Source organism: Aquila chrysaetos, chromosome 13 (assembly GCF_900496995.4).
Source record: "Aquila chrysaetos chrysaetos chromosome 13, bAquChr1.4, whole genome shotgun sequence".
In the NCBI taxonomy this organism is placed as follows: domain Eukaryota; kingdom Metazoa; phylum Chordata; class Aves; order Accipitriformes; family Accipitridae; genus Aquila; species Aquila chrysaetos.
The window spans coordinates 22,987,924-23,010,184 of record NC_044016.1 but is presented as its reverse complement, the minus strand read 5'-3'; the positions used below and the strand labels follow the sequence as shown (position 1 = coordinate 23,010,184).

Genomic DNA, 22,261 nt, shown 5'->3' with positions numbered 1-22,261 from the left:
AGAGATACGGCCATCACAGATATTGCTGTAAAAAATGCAAAGAATTAAATATATTTGTACCAATCCTTAATCTATTTTAAAATGGTTTTCTGCACAGTAGTTGATGTGTAGCATATTTGATTTAAAATACCTTTTTGTAATTTAGATGTTAGAAAAACATCTAACCAATTTTTATCAGTTTCTTAATGTTCTCAGTTATACAATTAAATAATCACAGACTATCAAAGTTACTACATTTTAAAAAATCATTTACTGATAAATTGAGAAGATCTGGAAGTGCAGTTATTTTAAAAAGGTTTACAAATGTGACAATTGACCCACGATTAGTTTTATTAGAATTGCTTTTTGGTTTGAACTATTTTTTGCAAACCTTAGTGTATCAAATTATGGAACTGGTTATTGAGAGGTATTTATTATGTCAAGTTTACACTTTCAGTGTAAACCAAAGTTGGCTTCAAAAGGAAAATATGACTCATTAAAAGAAAGCTGCACCCATTTTGCAGAGCGCAGGCTTCTGAGTGTGCATCTGGTAAGAAGCACTTCTCATACTGTATAAATTATCAAATGTATTTAAAAAAATAATTTGAGACTAGTATTTTGAGTCTCCTGCATGTGGCTGTTGTACCACTGGGAAGCGACAGTGTTTAACCCTTACCAATGGAGAAAGCCAACTTAAGAGATTGCAAGGTAGTTACTATCATGCTTTCATATACTTCACTGATCCTTTTTTGGTGTTCCCCCCACCCTCCCCTCCTTTTTTCCTAGAAATGAGTAACTGGTATTTATAGTATTATCGAAACAGTACTGTAATGAAGGTAGTAGAGAATCTTTCCACAGCTACTATTATCTGAACATTGATTTTCCCTCTCTTACCATTTGGCTTTTAATGTGTTTTTCACAAAATGAATGTTGTTAACTGCAGCTTGAAAGACTTTTACTTCAGAAATTCATGTAGATGTCAACTAGTGCAAAATAAGTTTTTCTTCTTGTTAAAGAAAGTGTGTGTAGATGGAGAATGCACTGTATAATGCTGCCTGCTTGATCTGAATTTTCTCTGAACACAGAGTCATTTTCTTTTTTTCCTGACAGCAACAGCTGGGATGAGCATGTCTTTGAACTGGTTCTACCAAAAGCCTGTATGGTTGGACATGTGGACTTCAAATTTGTTTTGAATTCAAACATCACAAATATTCCCCAGATTCAAGTGACTTTACTGAAAAATAAAGCTCCAGGCTTAGGGAAAGTAAATGGTAAGAAAGAACTTAAGGTATCTTTCAGAATATTATTTCTTTTCTCAAACTCATTATTCTCTGTGATATATATTAGAAGAATTGCTTGAAATTGTGTAAATATTTAGGTTTTACTTATTTCTATTTTACTCTTTCTCAGCATCGTGGTCTGTTTTCACTTAACATGTTTGAATGTAAATTGGGGAAACAAACTGGGTACAGTTTCAAAATCCTGAATTTTATGCAAATAAAAATGCATAGTTCAAAAAGGTTGAACTGAATTATTATTCTGTAGTGCTTGAATCCTATAGTCATTACAAAAAAATGCTGTCAATTGTAAATCATCCTAGAGATTGACTGGTGAAACAAATGGGGCTCTCAAGTTTGTGATGTGTTTAAAAAAATTATAATAAATTATTCCAAGTCACAGAAGGAAATTATTTGCCAGTGCCTCTTGGATGCATAAGAGAAAATAGCAAGGCTTTTTTTCATGGCAGTAGATAAAACCTGGCTTCCTTGGGAATTCTCTCATCATCTGGCTCATTAACTAAACTATGTGAAAGCTGCAGTATGATTTCATCTTTTGTTCCTTGCAGCTTTGACTGGGTAGACCAAAGTTATGAATGCTTTTGCCTTGGGAAGACTCCTAGCTGGACTCTGCATCTTACTAGCTCTCGGGGAACCTGTGAGGGGGTAGCATAAATTGAAAAGTCACTTCTTTGATATGGAATAGTTTGTGCCTCCATTGGGATTTTCCTGTGGTGACAGTGTTCATTGCATGTCCTGCTGCCCTGTCTGCTAGGGATGGAAGGTATTACATGTGGCACTTCCTTTTATTGAGGTATTAATTGGTTATCTTTATCTGACAACCTCTTTTTGAAAAGCTTCTAGGAACTCGGTATTTCAGAGAAATCTTGCTGTTGGATATTATTAAATTGGCTGCTGGATATAAAATGTGTTGGGGAGAATAGTAAGCATGATTATAAAAGCTTTTTTTTTTGTCTTTTTCTATTTCTTTAGATGCTAAGTAAGAGCACCCCAGTTAAATAAGGGTAATAGAGCTGTAAATTTTAAAAAAGAATGCAGGCATCCAAAGATCATTGACATGCTTTCATGCAACTTCTCACTCTGTAGCATCCCCCAGTGTTTAACAAGAAAAAAGTGTGCTGGAGATGCTCTTTAAAGAAATCCTATAAACTGGTGGTTATCCAAGAATAAAATATTCTAGCATACTAATATTCTTGGAGAAAAGCATATTCTTTTAGGACACAAGATGGTTTAGGAGTTTTAACAGAAGTGCTAGTTGTGACTGCAAGACAGCAGTCAACAGGTGTTCTTGCAGGTTCTTCCTTTGTTTAATGCTTGAAGTAAAACCTTAATTTTAACATGTAGCAGAATTTTGTTCTATCAAAGCAAAAAATAAGACAGATAGTTCGTGTTGCTTTTCTGAATGGAACCTGCTTTGTTTTCAGCATGAATTTCAGAATTCAGTCCATTTGCAGGTCTGGATGTCAGAATTAATCTGAAAATCTTTACCTGTGAAACAAAACAGTAGAAGAAAAGCTAAACTTTTTTTCCTTAATGTTTCAGTTTTAAATATTTCTAAGCAAACAGTTCCATGAGTTGGTGATTCTTTGAAGACATTTGATTTGGCTGTGAAGTAGATTACCAGAGCTTTCTGTGGATGCTTCACAGTACACCATACTGATCATAAAACATTACAGAGCTCTTCCAGAAAGTGACATTTCATTTGCTTAACAGTACACCATACTGCTCATAAAATGTTACAGAGCTCTTCCAGAAAGTGACATTTCACTTCCTTAAATGCAGTATAGTGGAATTTGCTTTTTTCTGTTATGGATAGGGTGGAGAAAGCATGGAGTGGAGGGCCAGGGTATACACAGGCAGTTTAGAAAGGGCTGGGGGTTGTGAGAGCGCCTATGAGGCAACCTTGGCAAGGTCTTTGTTTCTTTTTGATTCAGTAGGACTGGGGAGCCTCAACTAACCAACGTGCTCTCAAGTGTTATTGCATTGTGGTTGTTTCCTACCCTTCTTCAATTTCTTTGGTTTTGCAAAAGGACCTTAGTGACGTTTGCCTTTTTTTGTATGCACTATTGAATGAAGTAATAGGGTACTAGTGATTTCATTATAAGGGAAGACAAACCTAGATAATTTATATCTGTGCTGGATATTAACCAAAATGTTCCAATCCCGGGGAGAAGTAATATTCAGAATTGTTTGGTGGCTCTTGAAAATGTATAAAATCTTCAGACTGAAATACAGTTAACTCCCCGCCCCCCTCCCCGCTTCCCTTCTCCCCTTCCATAAGGGGGAGAAAGGAATTGAAACTTTAAGATAATGAGACCTGAGGAAGATGTGTAGGGGAGAATTTATTCAGTCTTTTTTTGTATGACAGGAACCCTGGAACCAGTTAAATATGTAGTGTGTAATAACAGGAAGGCCAGAGGCAAAATTCTTCTGGTTTGGAACTAAGATTTTTGATCTGGCAGTTAATTCATTGTATATGCTTCTTGTTCATTTGCTTGCATGTCCTCTCCATCTATCATTCATGACAACCATTTATTTGAAAAAAGAGCAGTACTTAAGTATTATCAAAATAATGTCTGATGTTCACCAGGAGCAATCCAGTTATTTTCAGTTTAAATTATCAAACTTTCAATACTGGAATCTAATTACTTAGGAGTAATCTGCAGTTGATTATTAGGAGAAAATAATTTGGGTAGTGTTAAAGCAAAGCAGGCTGTTTACAAGTCATTCAAAGAAATATTTTTTTAACTATTTGCTGCAACTTCAATTGCAATCCTAATATCAGAAACATGCCTCTGTGTATTTGTGGTTCCTATATTAAAAATAGTGGTTTGGGCAGAAAGCTGATAAATTTGCTATGAAAACTACTGCTTCTTTTTTCTGTGAGCCTTAAGCAATGTTTATGAAATCTTGCTAATATTTTTATTTCCAGAAGCAGCAGTAGATAGACAGATCACATTTCCTTTATCTCCAGCTCATAATATTGAAGTGGAGAGAAATGGAAAACCAGGACTGGTTGAATTCAATGAAGAAATGCAGTATATGGATGTAGAGGAACCACAATGTAAGTTTTATTTATCTTGTTTAAAATATGAGCTTGCTTTTTGCTTTTTTTAATAATACGTGGGAATTTCTGTGCAAAAATTTCTCAGCCATTTAAAATAGACTAATTTCTCAGCCCTTTTCAATGTTGCCTCTCTCACTGGTATGTTTACTGTATGAGTTGAAAGTTTAACACAAGCACACCAAAAAAAAACCCCAAAACCTACTGGAGAGATTTGGTGCTTAAAAGCAGATTAGTATTTATTTGAATTTAGAAATAGATTGAAATGGCACCTTTCTAACTTAAACTCTTAGCCTGTTTCAGCAGTATTTTACTTGGTTTCCTTATATAGTTTTAATAGAATTTTTCCTTGCATACCTGGCTTTTGTAGAGATTGCTGCTGTAAACTAAGAAAAATAATAAACAGCTAGTAAAGAATTCATAACTGGTCATGTTGACTTTCAGCCACATCAGACTTGCTGTGCCTGTTTTTATAACCTTTTTTATTAAGCACTACTCTTTCACAAAGCTGTTAGAAACACTCTGAAAGGCAATCAGATTGGATCTGAGTGAGGAGAGCTACAGACTAAAAATTGGTAGTTGGAGTGAATCAGTTCCAGATCTATGATTCTTTTTCGTGGTCCTTTCAACAGTCTTACTTTACACCTTTTCTTTCATGGGATCAGGCTTATCTAGAGCATGACTCTAAAGGTCCTTTCCAACCCAATCCATTCTATGACTCCAAGAAAGGTGTTGGAAACGATGAGGGGAGGGATCAAAGGCATAATAAATGAAAAAGGCTGGAAGGAGGTGTTTCATGCTGAGAAAGAAGCAGCAGATGAGCAAATGATAATTTCAATAATTTCAATATACCACAGGAGAAACAAATTAGTCCTTTTTTTTTTTTTTTTTTTCCCCAAACAGTTCTGTCCTGCTTCAGAAAAGACCCAGTGACAGTTGTGGATCAAAATATATTGGTTCATCATTTTATCAGTTGTGTATTTTGTGGCTCTGATGAGAGCCAGTCAACCTACATACTATCTATATAATATAACTGAAAATGCTTTGAAAACTGTTATTTACATTTATTGATTTCACTGGAAAATGGCTAGAACTCAACCTCAAGTAATTGTTAATGTTTTGATATAGAGTTTATATGTATTTAGTGATCAGAGTTTGACGTGGTGTATTTTTAACCCATGCAAATGATCAGAATTTGTGACTTAATTATGAGTATTTCAGGTCCATATTACTCATGTTTTTTAAGGTCTTAGATTGTGTCCATTTCTGGAGGAACACAAGGAGGATATACTTTGTGGTCCAGTATGGCTGGCTACTGGACTTGATCTATCAGGACATGCTGGAATGTTGACACTAACAAGTCCAAAGCTTGTTAAAGGTAAACCAGTTTATTATGCTATTCACATGAAGTATGTGTGACTAAAGTGCATCTCATACTTCTGTAGTCAGACTTTGGTTTGTATTTATTTTCACATTCACAAATTTTGGTGTATAACAATAGTGTGTTACCTTTTCAAACTGATGCTGAAGTACTGTAATTAATGTAGTTGAGCTCTGCTTGTACACTATGTCTGTGAAGTTGAAATCTGTTTACAACTTGCCCTAGTAAACTATGCAAATTCCTCCCTCCCCTCCTCTTTTTTTTTTTTCCCTACTTTTAGGCATGGCTGGTGGCAAGTACCGCTCATTTTTAATTCATGTTAAAGCAGTGAATGATAGAGGAACAGAAGAAATCTGCAATGGTGGCATTAGACCAGTTGTTAGAATACCATCTCTAAAACCTCAGACTAACAAGGGCCATTCCCTTGCTTCATTGTTGGCAAAAGTTGCAGCAGGCAAGGTAATGAAGAGCCAAGACAGACATCTGTGTTAAAGTTGTAGAATTGGTATGATTTGTGTAATCTGAAAACGAAACAGGTGTTAGGACAATTAAGATCCATTAAAAATTACTTTTTTAAGAGTTGACACTGTGTTAACACCTTCAAGAGTCAGTGTTCAACATCTCTAAGTTGTTTCTTCTGTGCAAGTTTAGTTGAAAAAGTCTGTTCTGCCACTTTCCCATTCTAAACACTTGTTTTCAAAACTTCTGTTTCCATGAATGTTTTTAGTAGCTGATAAGCCTCATCCTTTTACAAAGATTTTTGTGTGTGTGTGTGTGTCTGTGTGTATTTTACTCTTGATTGTTGTAGTTGTAAGATTGGATGATACGGTGTACATCTTGTGGACATTATTAGAATGGTTAGAACATAATAAATTATAGAACATTGTTAAATTTTATGTTCTGTATTAAAGAAATCAGTGAATAAAAGTAGTCTGGTTTTAGTACAATGCTCAAACTGAGTGAGGGATTTTACTGAACTGTATGCATTTCACTGAACAAGCTTTACAAATGGAGCAGTTAAAACCAATCTGATTCATGAATTATTTTTTTCCCCTAAAAGAATCAGGAAAAGCCATCTAGCAAAATTGAAGCCACTAATTCTTCAAGAAAATCAGATAATCTGAGAGGCTGTGACTTACTTCAAGAAGTCTCTGTAACGATTCGAAGATTTAAAAAAACTTCCATTTCAAAGGAAAGGTTAGTAGGTGTTTTTTAATTCTAAAAAATGCTAGCTTTAGTTACACTTCTCATAAAATACTTAGTTCTCAGAATAGCTCAGGTCAAACCACTGTTTCAAGTTGTCAGTTTATAAACATATTTTTTATGGAAAATGCTGTAAATTGTGAGTTTGAGGGCACTATGCTGTGCAAGTTGTAGAATAACACCATGCATGGAATTGTATGTTGAGTGATTATTTGCCTGACTTGAAAAGGCAAATGTAAATTTTTGAAGGAAGCATCTTTCCTTTCTAGTTCCACATGTTGTCTTGTTTCTTACAGCAGAGAGTATATTTTTGTCAAAAAGTTTAGAATCAATTTTAACTAACAAATTGTTACTCAAAAAACTGGTTAAAGTCTTTATGGATTGGTACTACAGACCTAAATATAAATCATACAGTATTTAACTTGTATTACCAACTGCCACCCCACAATGGTGGCACTGGCTGTAATAGGCTTAAAGAGGTCAAAGAGGCTGCAAAGAGGCATGGCAAATGGTTGCCAACGAGTGTTGTAGATGATGAAAGTTTGTTTAGGTTTAGAAGTTACTGTACAAGTTAATAGGAAAAAAAAATAATTCCTTGAAGGTTACTGAATATACAGTAATGTTGGAAGTTCTGTGAGCAGAAAATAGGAGTATTGAGTATGTGTGCACGGTAAGTATCATATATGCTTGTGTGCTAGTTTTACTCTCATCTGGGCATCTTTTTTTTGCTGCTCTGAAGACAGGATACAAAGCTGGAGGGACAGTTTAATGGGAGAATGGCTATATTGGATAATTCTTTTTTTTGTGTTTTTTTTTTATTTCCTTCCCCCTCTCCCTAGAGTTCAACGGTGTGCCATGTTACAGTTTTCAGAGTTCCATGAGAAGCTGCTCACCACTCTTTGCAAGAAAACAGGTGATGGTCTGACTACAGAACATGCTCAGAGTCTTGTACTAGACACACTTTGTTGGCTGGCTGGAGTGTATTCAAATGGACCTGGCAGGTAAGAGAGAAATTGTGTTTAAATTAGCATGACTATTTCTCAGTATCAGCTCTGTTAAAAAAAATAAAGTTTTACATGATTCTCTATGTCAAGTATGCCACCTGTTTTTACAGCGCAAAGGAAGGAAATGACAGCTTGCTTTCTAAAACACGTAAATGTGTCTCTGATATAATACGTGTTTGCTTCTTTGAAGCTGGGCGGAGCATAGCTCACAAATGTGCACGATTTCTTGCACTATGCATCAGGTAAGTGCTAATTATATATATATATTTATTTTTATATATTTATATTTTGTATATATTTGGGGGTTTTGCATGCAGTCTGAATTGTATATACGTTTGTTACTGTTTTAACATTGAATTTATAAAGCAAAAGGATCTGGAAGATCTCTTGAGTTAAAATGTGTTAGGGTATGACTGGAAAGAACGTAAGTCTTTGAACTTCATCTTCTGGAGGAGATTTCATGTTTTGTTATTACTTCATTAAATGTTTAAGTGTCTGTGTTTCTTTGTAGCAATGGCAGGTGTGACCCCAGTCAGCAGGGGTTTGGATCAGTTCTTCTAAAAGCTTTACTTGACAATATGCCTCTTTTGCCTGCTGCTGCAACAGGTGGTATGTATAAGATGTTTGTTGTCATAAAAATACACAGCACATTTGTTGTTTGGCATGTTTTGTTGGACTCTCTTGTGAAATAAGAATTAGGTAATTGTTTAGTTGGTATAAACTGCTTATTGGAGTGATCTGGTCTGGTGGTAACCAAGTATGAATTATACATTTGTGGATGATAGAATTTTAAGCAAATCACATTGCTTAAAACAGAGTGCTAAGGCACTGACATTTTTGGGAGAGCTTAAGGAAGTTTTGCAAGAATTTTCAAAGGTGTTCAGCAACAACAGATTCTATTGATGTGAGAGTCAGGATTGTCTATTATTTCTGAAAATTAGGAGATGTATTCCAGGGAGCCTGACTATCCAAATGACGTCCAACTAGCAATCCACTTCGGTTACTTCTGCACCAAAAGGAAATTTTTAACGAGATTAAATTCCTTCCTCATCTACATTGCAGAGCAATGGTATCTTAGCACCTTGTTGAAGCCTTTTGAGTGCCAGGTAGAATGGGAAGATGACTTTAGCACTTGTATTTGGGGTGGCAAGACCTGCTTTGTGTTTTTCACAGTATGATGTTGTTGAATTGCATTTAGCTTGGCAGCACAAAGGGGTCTTGCAGGAAAATTAGTTTGGAGTCCGAAATGCTTGTTGTGCTATCACCCAGGTAGAAACATTTAACACGCTGCTATTGAGGGTATGGAATGCAGAGGAGGAGGAGGAAGCTGAGGTTTGTATTTCTGTACAAAACCACTGCACTGTGCTCCCAGAACTATCTGTAAGTAAACAGTGCCTCCAGCACATACAGAATAAGGAGACAGCAGCCAAAACCAGAGGGTGAGAGGAGAGGAAGAGTTGAATCTAGAGTAAGGCTTGGCTCTGAAGGGATTGGAACCCCTAGCCTAGCACCTTAGTGTATCAAGAGGATTTTGATTATTGTGCTTAGTAGAAGCAGTGGGCAGAAACGATGCAAGACGTATGTGTGAAGCTGTGTCTTGGGAACCTTTTTTTTCTTCAATTATGAATTAGTTGATAAGAGAATTTGAAGTACTTGTGGAAACTAATGATTACAGAATGATTCTTAATTGAAGTCTCTCAAGAAAAGGGGAGGGGGAGAATGCTTCCTAATCTGTATTCAGTAACCATTAGATACTTCATTTATCACTTCCATTGATTATGCTTCAAAGTATGTTTTCCGAGTGGAAAATTCACATCATTTTTCACCTGAAATGAATTTTTTTTTTAATGCAGGATCTGTGTATTGGTATTTTGTATTGCTGAATTATGTAAAGGATGAAGATTTGGCAGGATGTAGTACAGCTTGTGCATCACTGCTAACTGCTGTGTCCCGACAGTTGCAGGATCGCCTAACACCTATGGAAGCATTACTTCAAACAAGGTACTAAGAAATGTGGTGGTTGTAAACTTAATAAAAACAAACATACAAACTGTCTAATGCCATCCTCTGGTGTTCTGAAAAAGGTTGGCTGTTTAAAAAAAACAGATGTATTTTGCTGTATTATGAGCAAGGGTCAATTTGATACAGCTCTGGAAAATAGTTTTGACTTGTGCAAAGTAAAAGGTGAATTTAATTGCTATCTTGCAATTTACAGTGCACTTTAAATCAGCAAATGTGTATGTAATGTTTGAAGTCTGTGCAATTGTTAAGTTAGTATTTATGACTTTTAGTGTAAGGATTAACAAAGCATGTCTTATTTTGAGTATGGGCAGGAATCAAATACACTGAATAATTTCAATTCTGCATTATGCTACACAAAATTGTAGTCTCTCTGCAAGCTAGCCATACATTTAATGTATTGCAACTAAAGGCCAGATTCTAGGTGTAGAGACCTGGAGTAATTTACTGGGAATGCAGGTTCTTATTATAAATTATATGTCAATGTCATTTCAGACTGTGATGTTGCATCTTTTACATATTGAACTGATTGGCCATTTAACTTTGGATTTACGTGATACCTAAAGGAAATAAATCTCTAGTGGTTCAGTTTTCCAGCAGTTTGCAAAGCCTTATTACGATGATGGGAACATGCTGCTGTTAGACAGCTCTTTCAGTTGTGATTTGTGGGCAAGAGTTTCCCTCCAAGTCAAGCAAGATCAAGGTAGAAGAGGTTTGGTAGAGGTTTGTTCAGGATCTTCAGATCAAATTGAAAATTTAGTAAGCTAAGTTTGGGGGGGGGGGGGGGGTGTTTGTTTATTTTTGGTGGGTTTTGGGTTGTTGTTTTTATTTTTTTTTTTTAAAGGACTATAATCCCAAAATACTTGATAAAAACTTCTCAGGTGTTATACTTGGATCCTTGTCATGTTCTCTACTATGCTCCTCTTCTCAACTGTTACTTTATTTCACTATCTGCAATCCTTGCAGCTGATTAGATTTATCCCAACAATAGAAATGGTGACTGGATAATGGAGAATTTTGAAAATATATACAAAATTAACTGGAAAAATAAAAGGTTTTGTATTTTCATGTTGAATTTTCTTTAGAAACCAAATGGAGGAGAAAAATGTGAAAATTCTAGTTGATATAAGAATGGCACCTTTCTGTAGAATTGACTTGTTCCTTCATATAGATTGTTTCCAAGTACCTCCCTTAAACAGCATATGTGAAATAGAAGTTTCTTTCCTTTCCAGTTGCCCACTTCTGAGTTTGGCACATGTGACATTTCAGATCATTTAGTGGAGAACACAGCTGTCTGCATCTCAAGGGAGGCTTTCTGAAGCGAGCACCTGTTCTTGGGATCCTTCAAGCTTGGGTTTTCTGAATGTTTCTAGATGGTGTTTTACTGATTTTCTTCTTGGAACTAAATTTGCTTTCTCTTTTAACTCAGTGTCCGCATAGTTAGGATAAGAATAGCAGCAGACACATCTGTCTAATCCCGTATTTGATTACTATAGCGCTCTCTCTAGCAAGGACTATTTCTTGACTTAGCTTACTGATTTAGACAGAAGTTACTGGCCTTCCCTTTATATGTCTACAGATCAAGAGAATACTGTCATTTCTCTCTTTGGTTTTTTATGTAGAAGGTAAGTATTAATATATATTTTTTTAAAAAAATATATTAGTTAGTAGGCAGCCATTGCTTTACTCTTTTCCCCTTCTCTCTCCGTGAGTTGTTTTTTAATCTATTTGTGTGCATTTGTGTTGCAGAGTTTCTAGTATTGTTTTTTATTTCTTTGTCATTGTTCCCAGGTATAATAGCCTAACATTTGGTAATCAAATAAAAACAGATGTCTACTTAAAGGATCTACACATTCATGTTGTCTTAAGGCAGAGTTGTACTCATTTTACTATCATGTGCCAAAATAAAGCAAGTAAAACTTGCAACAATAAGGCCAGTTGGGTGTGTTACATGACTTGCAGTTCAGAGAACAACAAAAAGGGGATTTCAGACAGTATTTTAGGCTGTCCTACAACAAAGCAGGTTGGTTTGTCTCTAGCAAATCTGACTAATTTCTCCAGCCTGTTCTTGAAAGCACCTGATTAAAGTGATTGTGGCATTTAATTATTCTAAATATTGTAAGCTATTACATGCCTTAATTATTCTTACCATTAACACTTGAACTGTCTCCTTCTGCCTGTGTCTAATCTGAAAACTCCCTTGCTGCAACTAAAGCCTTTTAATGTTTGTGTCCTGTCCACATTGGTGATAAAGAGCAGATTATTTAATTCCTAACAAATCTTGGATGTCTAGAGGATGTATGTATCTTGATCACGTTCTCTAGATCTGTAGTCGTTCTTAAAGCATTTCCTTGAGCTGTTTTCTCTGGTCCTCATCTGCCTTGAACTGTGGTACACAATATTGTCAACATTATTCCAGTTGAGATCTCTGACTGAAGCAGAAGAGTTATTTCTCATAGTTTATATTCATTACTGCGTAGATTAATAGGGTGATGGTTTTTTTTATGTGGCATTGTTGATTCATTCTTTGTTTTTTCTTGATGTAACTTCTATATCCTTTTCTGAAAAGTGTCGCCAATGCAGCTGAAAACTGTGAACCTGATCATTCCTGCTGAAGGATCAGTAAAAGGCACTATGCTTATTGAAATAACTCTGGGTCGGACAGAATATATTTAACTCTCTACAATACATTCAAATTCTGATCCCATTCTACAAAGCTCTTGCAACCCCTTTTTAGGTTTTATCACCTGCTTACTTAATAAATCGAACTCCTCACTTAAATCATGCAAGTAATCAGTGTTAATGTTGAGCTGACCTAATTTAGTGAGTTTGTAAATCTGAGGTCTAAAACAGGCTGTGAAGGTACCTTACTGAATTTTGTCTGAGCATTTTTGTGTGTTTTAGTAGCCACTTTACAGTAGCACATTGCCTTGCTTTGCTTATGAGGAAAGGTCATGCAGCAAACACGTCATTCTTGCTAGATGTGCAGTATGCACTGTTTCTGTGTAGTACATGCTTGTAGAGAGTAACCTAGATTCAACCAATATGTATTTTTCTTAGTATAAATTTGTCATCTTAAATTTTCTACCTTGTACATGCTTGTAAGTAACTTCATTGGGGAATGTATGGGGTTTTGGGTGGGTGGGGGTTTGAAGATCAGTAGCAATTATTGCCCTTTTGTATAATGTCATTTTCTGACTAGTTAGTCTTAGTATTGTGTGGCAAAAAGCATTGAGCCCAGCCAACATGGAGGCATTTTAACATTCAGAGAAGTCTAGAACCTGTTCTACCTTGTTGCTGGTGTTGTAGTGTTCGTGTAGACATTTATCCTTTTGTGACTACTTGATCAAAAAAGATATTTAAACACTCCAGCCTTCTCAGCATTACCTATTGGGGGCTTTCCTTGCCTGCTAAAGAACAGAGAAGCTGCTCAGAGGGAGAAGGAAAAAGGGGGGTGGAGGAACTTCCTGTTGCTGCTGGTGTGTTTGTTCATGGAAATACTTAATATTTGTTCTGGCTCTTGCCGGTCGAAGTGTGAAGTTTTTCACTTTTCTACCTGCACAGACACATTTTTTCTTTCTAGTCCTGCTTAATAATTTGGCCTGATTTCCTTCTGCGCCCCCCCCCCCGTCAGTTGCTGGTGATAGGTATTGGCACACAAAAAAACCAACACTGATTTTGTAATTACTTTGGATTTTCCTTTTTCTTGGCTTATAAAACCTTAATTGTTTTAGGACCACCTTGTCACCTGAGTGATTGTATTATTTCTTCCCCTTGTGGTACTGCCAGAGTAGGATTAATGAGATTTTTTTTTTTTCTGTTGAGATATTTAAAGTACTCGTAAGTGTTGATTGGTAATCCCTAGCAGCATTTCCTCTTTTCTTCTTACTTCAGCTGGAAGAAAAGCTGAGGTGGAATTTGTTTTGCTGTTTTGGAAAACAGTACCGTGTTTTTATTGACTTCAGATAAATGTCTGATTTACCATGTGCAGGCGTTCATGTTGCTGTGGCTAATTGTCTAAGGTTTGTAGTTCTAGTTTCCATGTCTGAATGTGATTGTGTCATGTTTGCAGGACAGTATTACATCTTCAAAACTAGTAACAGAGAGTTACTTATTTAGCACCATAAGCTGTTTGAAAAGGTCACCTAATAAATTACTTTAATGAAATATAAGTAAATAGTAATTTCTAAGATATGTCAATTGAATGAAAATAGTATTTTGGAATATAATAAATCCTGATGATGAAATACTTGGCTTTTTTCAGTAAATAATTTTATATAGATTCTTATTGTTTGAATAGTGCTGTTTGTCTTATTCCATTTGCAGATATGGATTATATAGTTCGCCTTTTGATCCAGTTCTGTTTGATTTGGAAATAAGTGGCTCTTCTTGTAAAAATGTATACAACAGCAGCATTGGAGTACAGTCAGATGAAATTGATTTGTCTGATGTTCTGTCAGGTATGTATGTTTAACAGTAATCTATTGTGGAAGAATTGGTAATTCTATTATACTCTCTTCATTTAGTGAAGATGTGGTTTTATACTTTCCATCTGTTTTATAGCTGTACATAATGAAGTTCAAGATGCTCTCTTGCTTCAAGAGATCTCTTGTATTGCCCTTAGGGCAAGAAAAAAGCCTCTTTCTGGAATCTGTTCTTTTTTTATGCTGCAGAAGATCTAACAAAAGGCTAGAGATTAAACAGTAAGGCTGCTATCATTCCCTGGGTCAGAGTCATCTAGGAAGCATCTGTCACTTCTATTGAGCAGCTTCCTTGAGATATGTTATTACTCATTTAGACTAGCAACCATCACATAGGCAGAGTAACCTAAAGGGATTTTTCTGAAGTTGGGAAGCTGCCACATGGCACACTCTACTTAAATATTACAGATTTAATGAGGGGTTTTTTTCTGTTTCAGAGGCATTAAAATACCTTAAGAGCATATTTGTATGTATTCTCTCAGGTTAGTTCATAAGTGAATCTTTAGGCCATGGAATGTCCTAAGAATGAGACAATTTTTACCTGTCAGTAAATTCTTTTTGTAGCAAGCATATTCATCAGTCATAGTGACTCCTATCCTTTTCTCGTATGCTCTTGTCCATCTCCTTCCCACCCCTCCCTCCATATAACACTGAATTTGTTAGTATATTGAATAATAGTCTAGTTTTTACAGTAACTTGTGGTATGATCTTAGTAAGTCTGTTGTTTTCTTTCTCTTCCTTCCAGTAACATCAGTGTATTTTTGCAAGCTAATTTTCTCACAGTGTAGAAAGAACAGAGCATCCATATAGAATTTATTTCTGGATTAAAAAGGTTACACTACGCTTCTGTTGTCACATTTGATAGTTTGACCTATTAAGATAACTCTGTTCAAATTTGGCAGCATTATCCATTTTAAAATATACTTCCATTTATATTGTGGATGTGACAGTGTTATGGTGTTTATTCCACAATGCAAAGTAATAAAATGTGGATTATATTTAGTTGTCCCTTTTGACTCTTCATGACTTGAAATGTCGCTATCAAGAAAACATTAGCTGATCGTGCAGATATTTATTTCTTTTTCAGGAAATGGGAAAATAAGTAGCTGTGCAGCTGCTGAAGGTAGTTTTACTTCCCTTACTGGACTTCTGGAAGTTGAACCTCTGCACTTTACCTGTGTTTCAACAAGTGATGGAACTAGAATAGAAAGGGACGATGCAAGTACGTTTACTGGTATATACAATTTTTCATTTTTTCTACTTGGTATAGTTCTACAACATTATATTTTTAATTGGACATAATGAGCACTGTTTGACAAACAGATTGCCTGTAGTTTTATAATTGTTGAAAAGTTTGGGGTTTTTTTAAATAGTTCTATATATGAAGTTAAACTTCTTGGAACTTAACAAACTGGATTCCAAATTTATTAATTTGAATCAATTTGTTTCTATTGGAGAGTATAACATACAAGCTTGCATCTTTACCTTGCGGCCTTACGTGGTGACAGAATTTCAGGGCATTAGGTGGCTCTTCTGTAATGAAAATATTGCATGTATGATGAGTGTGCATAGTCTATAAACCATATATTTTGTAATTCAAGATGATGTTACTTTGTAGCAAGAACTGGATAAAAAGGAGGTCTCTCTCTTGTTTTTACCTTGCTCTTAACAAATTATTAAGGAATGGAATTAGAGGTGTGCTTTATAATTAGTTTTCTACATACATGTTTTTGTTTTGTTTGGTTTTTTGTTTGTTTGTTTCATGCCAGTGAGTACCTTTGGGGTTACCCCAGCAGTTGGTGGCCTCTCTTCTGGAACGGTTGGGGAAGCCTCGACAGCACTGAGTTCAGCAGCCCAGGTAGCTTTGCAGTCTCTCTCTCATGCAATGGCCTCAGCTGAGCAACAGCTCCAGGTGCTGCAAGAGAAACAGCAGCAGCTTTTGAAGCTTCAGCAACAGGTTGGAGGCTATTTGGCTATATTTTAATGCTGTCTCTAAACTTCAAAAGCTGAGAAAGTAGTTGCAGAGCTAGTTGCGCCCCCCTCCCCACCCCCCCCCACCCCTCCTCTTTTTTCTCCATAGTGTATTTGAGGAAGGAACGGCTCTGCACTGAGGGTCACTCTTACTAAGCAAAATGCTGAGAGCGTCTTCCATGCTGCGTTGGTTTTTCAGACTTTGTTTTTGTGTATTTTGAGGGTGGGTTGGGAGTTTGTAATCAAAACTAACTCTTAATACATAAGTATATCAGTCTGAAGTTGGAAAAGCCCACTGAAATGAAAAGCACAATTGCTGACACAGGGAAGTACCAGTCATAAAGCCATTGTCAGTATGAAACTTGGCTGTGTTGACTCTACTTTGCTGTTCAGTTGTAGGGTTTTTTATTATTTTTTGATTACTCCAATTAATTACTCATGTTCCTCAGCAAGATCAAATTGAATAGAGTTTCATTTTTCAACTTAACAGTTGGACATCTAACATGCCTATGTTGAAGGTGGTTTGGATTTATTAAATCTAGTTTTATAATAAAAGTTGAACTTGTAGTTCAATACTACTACTGTGTTCACAAGCAGTATTATCTGCTACATACACTGCTTTCATTTTCCCCGCAGAAAGCCAAGCTGGAAGCAAAACTGCATCAGACAACAGCAGCAGCAGCAGCAGCAGCATCAGCAGTTGGTCCTGTTCACAACTCTGTGCCTTCTAATCCAGTAGCAGCCCCAGGATTCTTCATCCATCCTTCAGATGTCATTCCGCCCACACCAAAAACAACTCCTCTGTTCATGACTCCACCTTTGACTCCACCTAATGAGGCAGTTTCTGCTGTTATTAATGCAGAGCTTGCTCAGCTTTTCCCTGGTTCAGTCATTGATCCCCCAACAGTTAACCTTGCAGCACATAACAAAAATACAAGCAAGTCTAGGACGGTAATTATTTTTGTTTTTTCTTATAGAAACAAGATGCTGTCAGCCTTATCAGGATCTAATTTGTACTTGAGTGCTAGTAAATACCTGTTCATTTGGATGAGATGTGAAAACTATATCACTAAATTCAGACTATTTGAAAAGGAAGACTTATGAAAGCAAGATAGAGTTGTTATAGTACCTCAGATGTTTTCTTTTAATTGGAGCTAGCTTAACTGTATAAGGAGTAATTAATCCTTTCAACTTATTAGTTGATATATTTTGATGGTTCATGCTCAAATCTAAATGTAGTGAGGTGTTGTCAAAATCATGCATCTTTAAATCACAAGAGGTTTTCTTACAGTCTTTTTTAAAGAACAGCTTATTATAAATGCATAGATTTTAATGACTTAATTTTACTGATATTCTCCAACTCCTCAGAATCCACTTGGATCCGGTCTTGCTCTTGCAATATCTCACGCTTCGCATTTTCTTCAACCTCCACCTCATCAGTCAATTATTATAGAGCGAATGCACTCAGGTAAAACCAGAATTCCTAATAATAATTTGACACGTTTTCTAATAAGAAGTGGAAAATTTTCCAGGGTCTTAAGTAAGTTGCTTAGCTGCAGTCTCACTTGGCTTTCCAAAGAAAATATATTTCTCAGTTTGCATTTCTGTTGTATCTGGAAGTTTAAGACTTAACATTCAGTGATGTTTGTCAAGTTGAAAAATCCTGGGGCTGGGGGAATATGTTGGGTCTCTGCACAGAGCACATGTTCTGAAATAATGTGTAAAAACCGTAACAACTTAATTTAAGTTGAAGCCACAATTTTGTTTTCATAGGGTGCAAGCTGTAGTGAGAGCTTCTGAGATTGTGCAGCTATGTGTAACCTGAAATATACACCTTTTGAGCAATATATAAACAATGGCTTTATTGTTTGAAAAGTAACATCTCTTCACTGGTTAGCACACTGGTATTTTAGGCAATCCTGTGTTTTTCCCCTAGGAGCAAGAAGATTTGTGACTTTAGATTTTGGAAGACCTATATTGCTGACAGATGTATTGATTCCCACTTGTGGAGATTTGGCTTCTTTGTCAATTGACATCTGGACTTTAGGAGAAGAAGTGGATGGAAGGCGACTGGTAGTGGCTACTGATATTAGCACACATTCACTTATTTTACATGACTTGTTGCCACCCCCAGTTTGCAGGTTTATGAAGGTAAAAGGAGATAGACTGCATACTCTATCTTTTAAACTCTTGATCTTTGTTAGTATGTGAACTTTCTCTTAAGTTGTCTTCAGATCAAACTTTAGTTGGCTATAAATTTTTTATGCATTTTTGACTTGGTGTTTATTTTGCCTGTTTGATACAATTGTGTTACAGTATAGTTCCGTTCTCTTTCAGATCACTGTTATTGGTCGATATGGTAGCACAAATGCCAGAGCAAAAATCCCATTAGGATTTTATTATGGCCACACCTATATCTTACCCTTTGAAAATGAGCTGAAACTAATGCACGATCCCCTCAGAGGAGAAGGTGAAGCTGCAAATCAGCCAGAAATTGACCAACATTTGGCAATGATGATTGCATTGCAAGAAGACATACAATGCAGGTTAGAAGAAAAAAATATGTGTACTTACTAGTTATTTTAACTTAAAACACTGGGATATTGTAATGTTAGAGTTTTTGTTTTTTTCTTCCCATTACATTCTTCAGACCAAAGAAAACTCTGCCTTTGTTGTAGAGTTGTTACAGTGAGTATCTTTATAGCAGTAACAAAAGACTACACTGTATTTTTTTTTCAATATCTCTTTTAACAGTGAATTCAAAATAGATCAGAAGTTGTGTTCTGGCAGGGTGACTGTCAAATGTATTGCTATTGCTAATGTCTATTTGAATTGTCTGTTGGAATGTTTCTCTTTAGGTACAATTTGGCCTGTCATCGGTTAGAAATCCTTCTGCAGAGTATTGACCTGCCACCACTCAATAGTGCTAACAATGCCCAGTACTTTTTACGAAAGCCAGACAAGGCAGTAGAAGAAGATAGCAGAGTATTTTCTGCTTACCAGGACTGCATTCAGCTACAGCTTCAACTCAACTTGGCTCACCATGCTGTTCAGAGGCTCAAAGTAGCTTTAGGTGCAAGCAGGAAAACGCTGAAAGAGCAATCTGATCCAAAAGAGTTGATTCAGATGTCATCCACAGAACAGTTACGCACCATCATTAGATACTTACTGGACACTTTGCTTAGTTTGCTTCATTCTTCCAATGGTTAGTATTTTTTGAGGTTTTGGTATTTTTGTCATGTTAGTAGAAACAATTTGCAAGTGTTTCTATTTCTTGATCTATACTTCCCTGCTATAAAGCTTTTAATCTATGTTCACATATGTTTTACTATGATTTTAGTAGCTGGTAACATACAGTGTAAAGTTTCACCAGTGGCACCGAGCTGACCTAACCACGTCCAGCTCCCAAAAAGGATAGAAGAGGGTGTTGAGGTCCTTCTCCCTTTTCCATAGTCCCGGCTGCATATTCCTTTGTTCAGAGAGTCATCTGATCCTTCTGTGGGCTGATTCAGTTTGCTGAAGTAACAAAAGACTGCCCAGGCAGAATACTCATGATGTTTTCATAAGTAGAATCAGCTTGTGGAAGGATCTGTGAGCATCGAAGCTTGTGCAACACTGGGGGTGGAGTAGGTAGTTAGAAGTGGGGAAGGGAAGCAGAAATTGCTTCTTTGCGGGGCGGGAAATCATAAAACCAGTATCTCTACTCGGTTCATGATTTTTAATATCTATTAAGGATTTTTATTTCCTAAACTTGCTATTGAAAGAGTTCTTGGAGAACTGAAATTGAAAATTCTGAGTAGGAGTGGTGTTTTTTAAAAAAAAAAAAAAAAAAAAAAAAAAAGGCAGAACATTGTTCTGTTGATAGGTATATTGATAGATAGGTGTGTCTGTCTTGTAATTTTGTAATTTTCTGTACCAGTTTGTTCTTAAGCATAACGATGGTTTGTTTTTTTGCTTTGTGTAGATTCCATGGGGGTATTTGCACTGACATGAAATTGATTTGGTTTTGACCAAATGGCCTGGTCTTTATGGGTTACCTGAAAATTACCATCTCCCCATGTGTTCCCTCCTTCCTTCCCCCTTGTGCCAATTAGTCTAGTCATAATAGTTTTAAAAACAACCTGCAAACTTTTTCCTCCTAGGTTTTCAAACCATTGTCTCCTTAAACATAGTTGCTTGTTCTCCTTTCTTAAAAGGGCACTCTGTTCCTGTGGTTCTGCAAAGTACTTTTCATGCTCAAGCTTGTGAAGAATTATTTAAACACCTATGTATCAGTGGAACCCCAAAGATAAGATTACATACTGGCCTTCTGCTTGTTCAGCTCTGTGGAGGAGAAAGATGGTGGGGTCAGTTTCTCTCAAACGTACTGCAGGAATTATACAATTCAGAGCAGCTTCTCATATTCCCGCAAGACAGGTAAGGTGTAAGTCTATATTGATACATTACATGTGAATCGCTTAAGTAATTCCATTGTTCATAACTTAACATTGGAATTGACAAAATGTGACTGAAGGGTACTTATCCATCTGTTCCATTGATTTAAGAAACAGTTCTAAAAAAGCACTGTAAATGGTAAATGTCTGATTGCAGTTATTTATTGCACCTATTTGGTGCTTACACCACAATAAGTTGCTGGTTTTCTTTACTTGGAGATCTTCACATACCTAGCAGGATTGTTCCCCAGTGTCAAAAATTGTCGTCTTTAATAGGCTTAAATACACCCTCATCATAGAGCTGCTTTTCTAATGCATTTGGAATTAGGATTGAGGCTGGAAGGCACACTATTAGCATTTAATACAAAAGATTTCTCTGAGATAAGAGTAAGCAAGCATAGAGTTGAGCATTGAATGTTAGGTGTGTTGATTATTTCACATTATTGATAGAGGTCTTTGATATTCTAAACATTAGCATTTTATTTTAATCAAACATATTTGCTGTTCTGTGGCTTTCTGCCTTCTTTGGACAGCAACATTTACATTTTCATGATTTTTTAAAATGAATTAATTCAAGGATATAAGAATACATGGATTTAATTCTCTATGCCTGTTATTCAGTATATTGTAGGTAATAGGAAATAAAATGGATGAGATCTCGTTTCAGATGTACGAAGTAGAATGCTCTGCTGACCTCTTGAGCATGAAAGAGAAAGTGTTCACCCTAAAATACTGCATTATCCTTAACAACAATAGAACGTGAAATCCAGTTCATTTGCTGGGCCACAGTACTGCTTTCTGTAGCAATCTGCTTGTGTCTCAGATGAAAGCCTAGGGGAATATTGTTCTATAAGGGGTGTTTCAGAATATTACCGGATCTGAAAAAGAAATAAAATCTTAAATATGTAAATTTTATTTTTAGGGTCTTCATGTTGCTTTCTTGCATTGGCCAAAGATCGCTTAGCAACAGTGGTGTTTTAGAAAGTTTACTTAATCTCCTGGATAACCTGCTGTCACCACTGCAACCTCATTTACCTGTGCACAGAAGAACTGAAGGTAGCCCTCTAATTTGAGAAACTATATTTTCATATTCATTATAAGCTAGAAAATTGAGAGACTAGCTCACAATTTTTGGTGTATTAAAGGAAGAAATTGCTTGTTTACTATATTTCCAAAACACAGTTGTCTTAAAATGTGCTGAAACTTCTTGTTCTTTAGGTGCTAAAAGAAATTCCTCCCCCCAGCCCCCTGTTTAAACCTGAGCAAAATCTATTTGGTTGCTTTAAATTCAGCTAGGAAGCTTTAAAGTTTTAACAAAGTGGGGGGGGACATCCAATGTGTAGACAGCTCTAGTGGCTCTAGTGAATGACTTTGGAATTTAGCATTTTGGAAAGAAGTGCCCCTTTTTGCTCGTGAGATTCTAAGTTT

General features: G+C 36.2%; 1 protein-coding gene across 13 annotated transcripts in view; it reads left to right on the top strand.

Moving 5' to 3' along the window:
* The window catches only part of BIRC6 (baculoviral IAP repeat containing 6), a 195,149-nt gene that overhangs the window by 47,857 nt on the left and 125,031 nt on the right, over window positions 1-22,261 (top strand). For 6 of the 13 annotated variants that reach the window (XM_030035314.2, XM_030035306.2, XM_041128483.1 and 3 more), the window contains exons 13-31: window positions 1,090-1,250; window positions 4,210-4,341; window positions 5,588-5,719; window positions 6,003-6,181; window positions 6,783-6,919; window positions 7,765-7,926; window positions 8,040-8,171; window positions 8,441-8,538; window positions 9,783-9,930; window positions 14,275-14,408; window positions 15,517-15,663; window positions 16,199-16,386; window positions 17,037-17,351; window positions 17,769-17,868; window positions 18,337-18,551; window positions 18,738-18,946; window positions 19,259-19,605; window positions 20,597-20,816; window positions 21,756-21,889. In XM_030035314.2, coding sequence (XP_029891174.1) covers window positions 1,090-1,250; window positions 4,210-4,341; window positions 5,588-5,719; window positions 6,003-6,181; window positions 6,783-6,919; window positions 7,765-7,926; window positions 8,040-8,171; window positions 8,441-8,538; window positions 9,783-9,930; window positions 14,275-14,408; window positions 15,517-15,663; window positions 16,199-16,386; window positions 17,037-17,351; window positions 17,769-17,868; window positions 18,337-18,551; window positions 18,738-18,946; window positions 19,259-19,605; window positions 20,597-20,816; window positions 21,756-21,889 — 3,290 coding nt within the window. The remainder of the gene's footprint in view (window positions 1-1,089; window positions 1,251-4,209; window positions 4,342-5,587; window positions 5,720-6,002; window positions 6,182-6,782; window positions 6,920-7,764; window positions 7,927-8,039; window positions 8,172-8,440; window positions 8,539-9,782; window positions 9,931-14,274; window positions 14,409-15,516; window positions 15,664-16,198; window positions 16,387-17,036; window positions 17,352-17,768; window positions 17,869-18,336; window positions 18,552-18,737; window positions 18,947-19,258; window positions 19,606-20,596; window positions 20,817-21,755; window positions 21,890-22,261) is intronic. The other 7 variants (XM_030035307.2, XM_041128484.1, XM_041128481.1 and 4 more) reach the window with 5 other exon arrangements.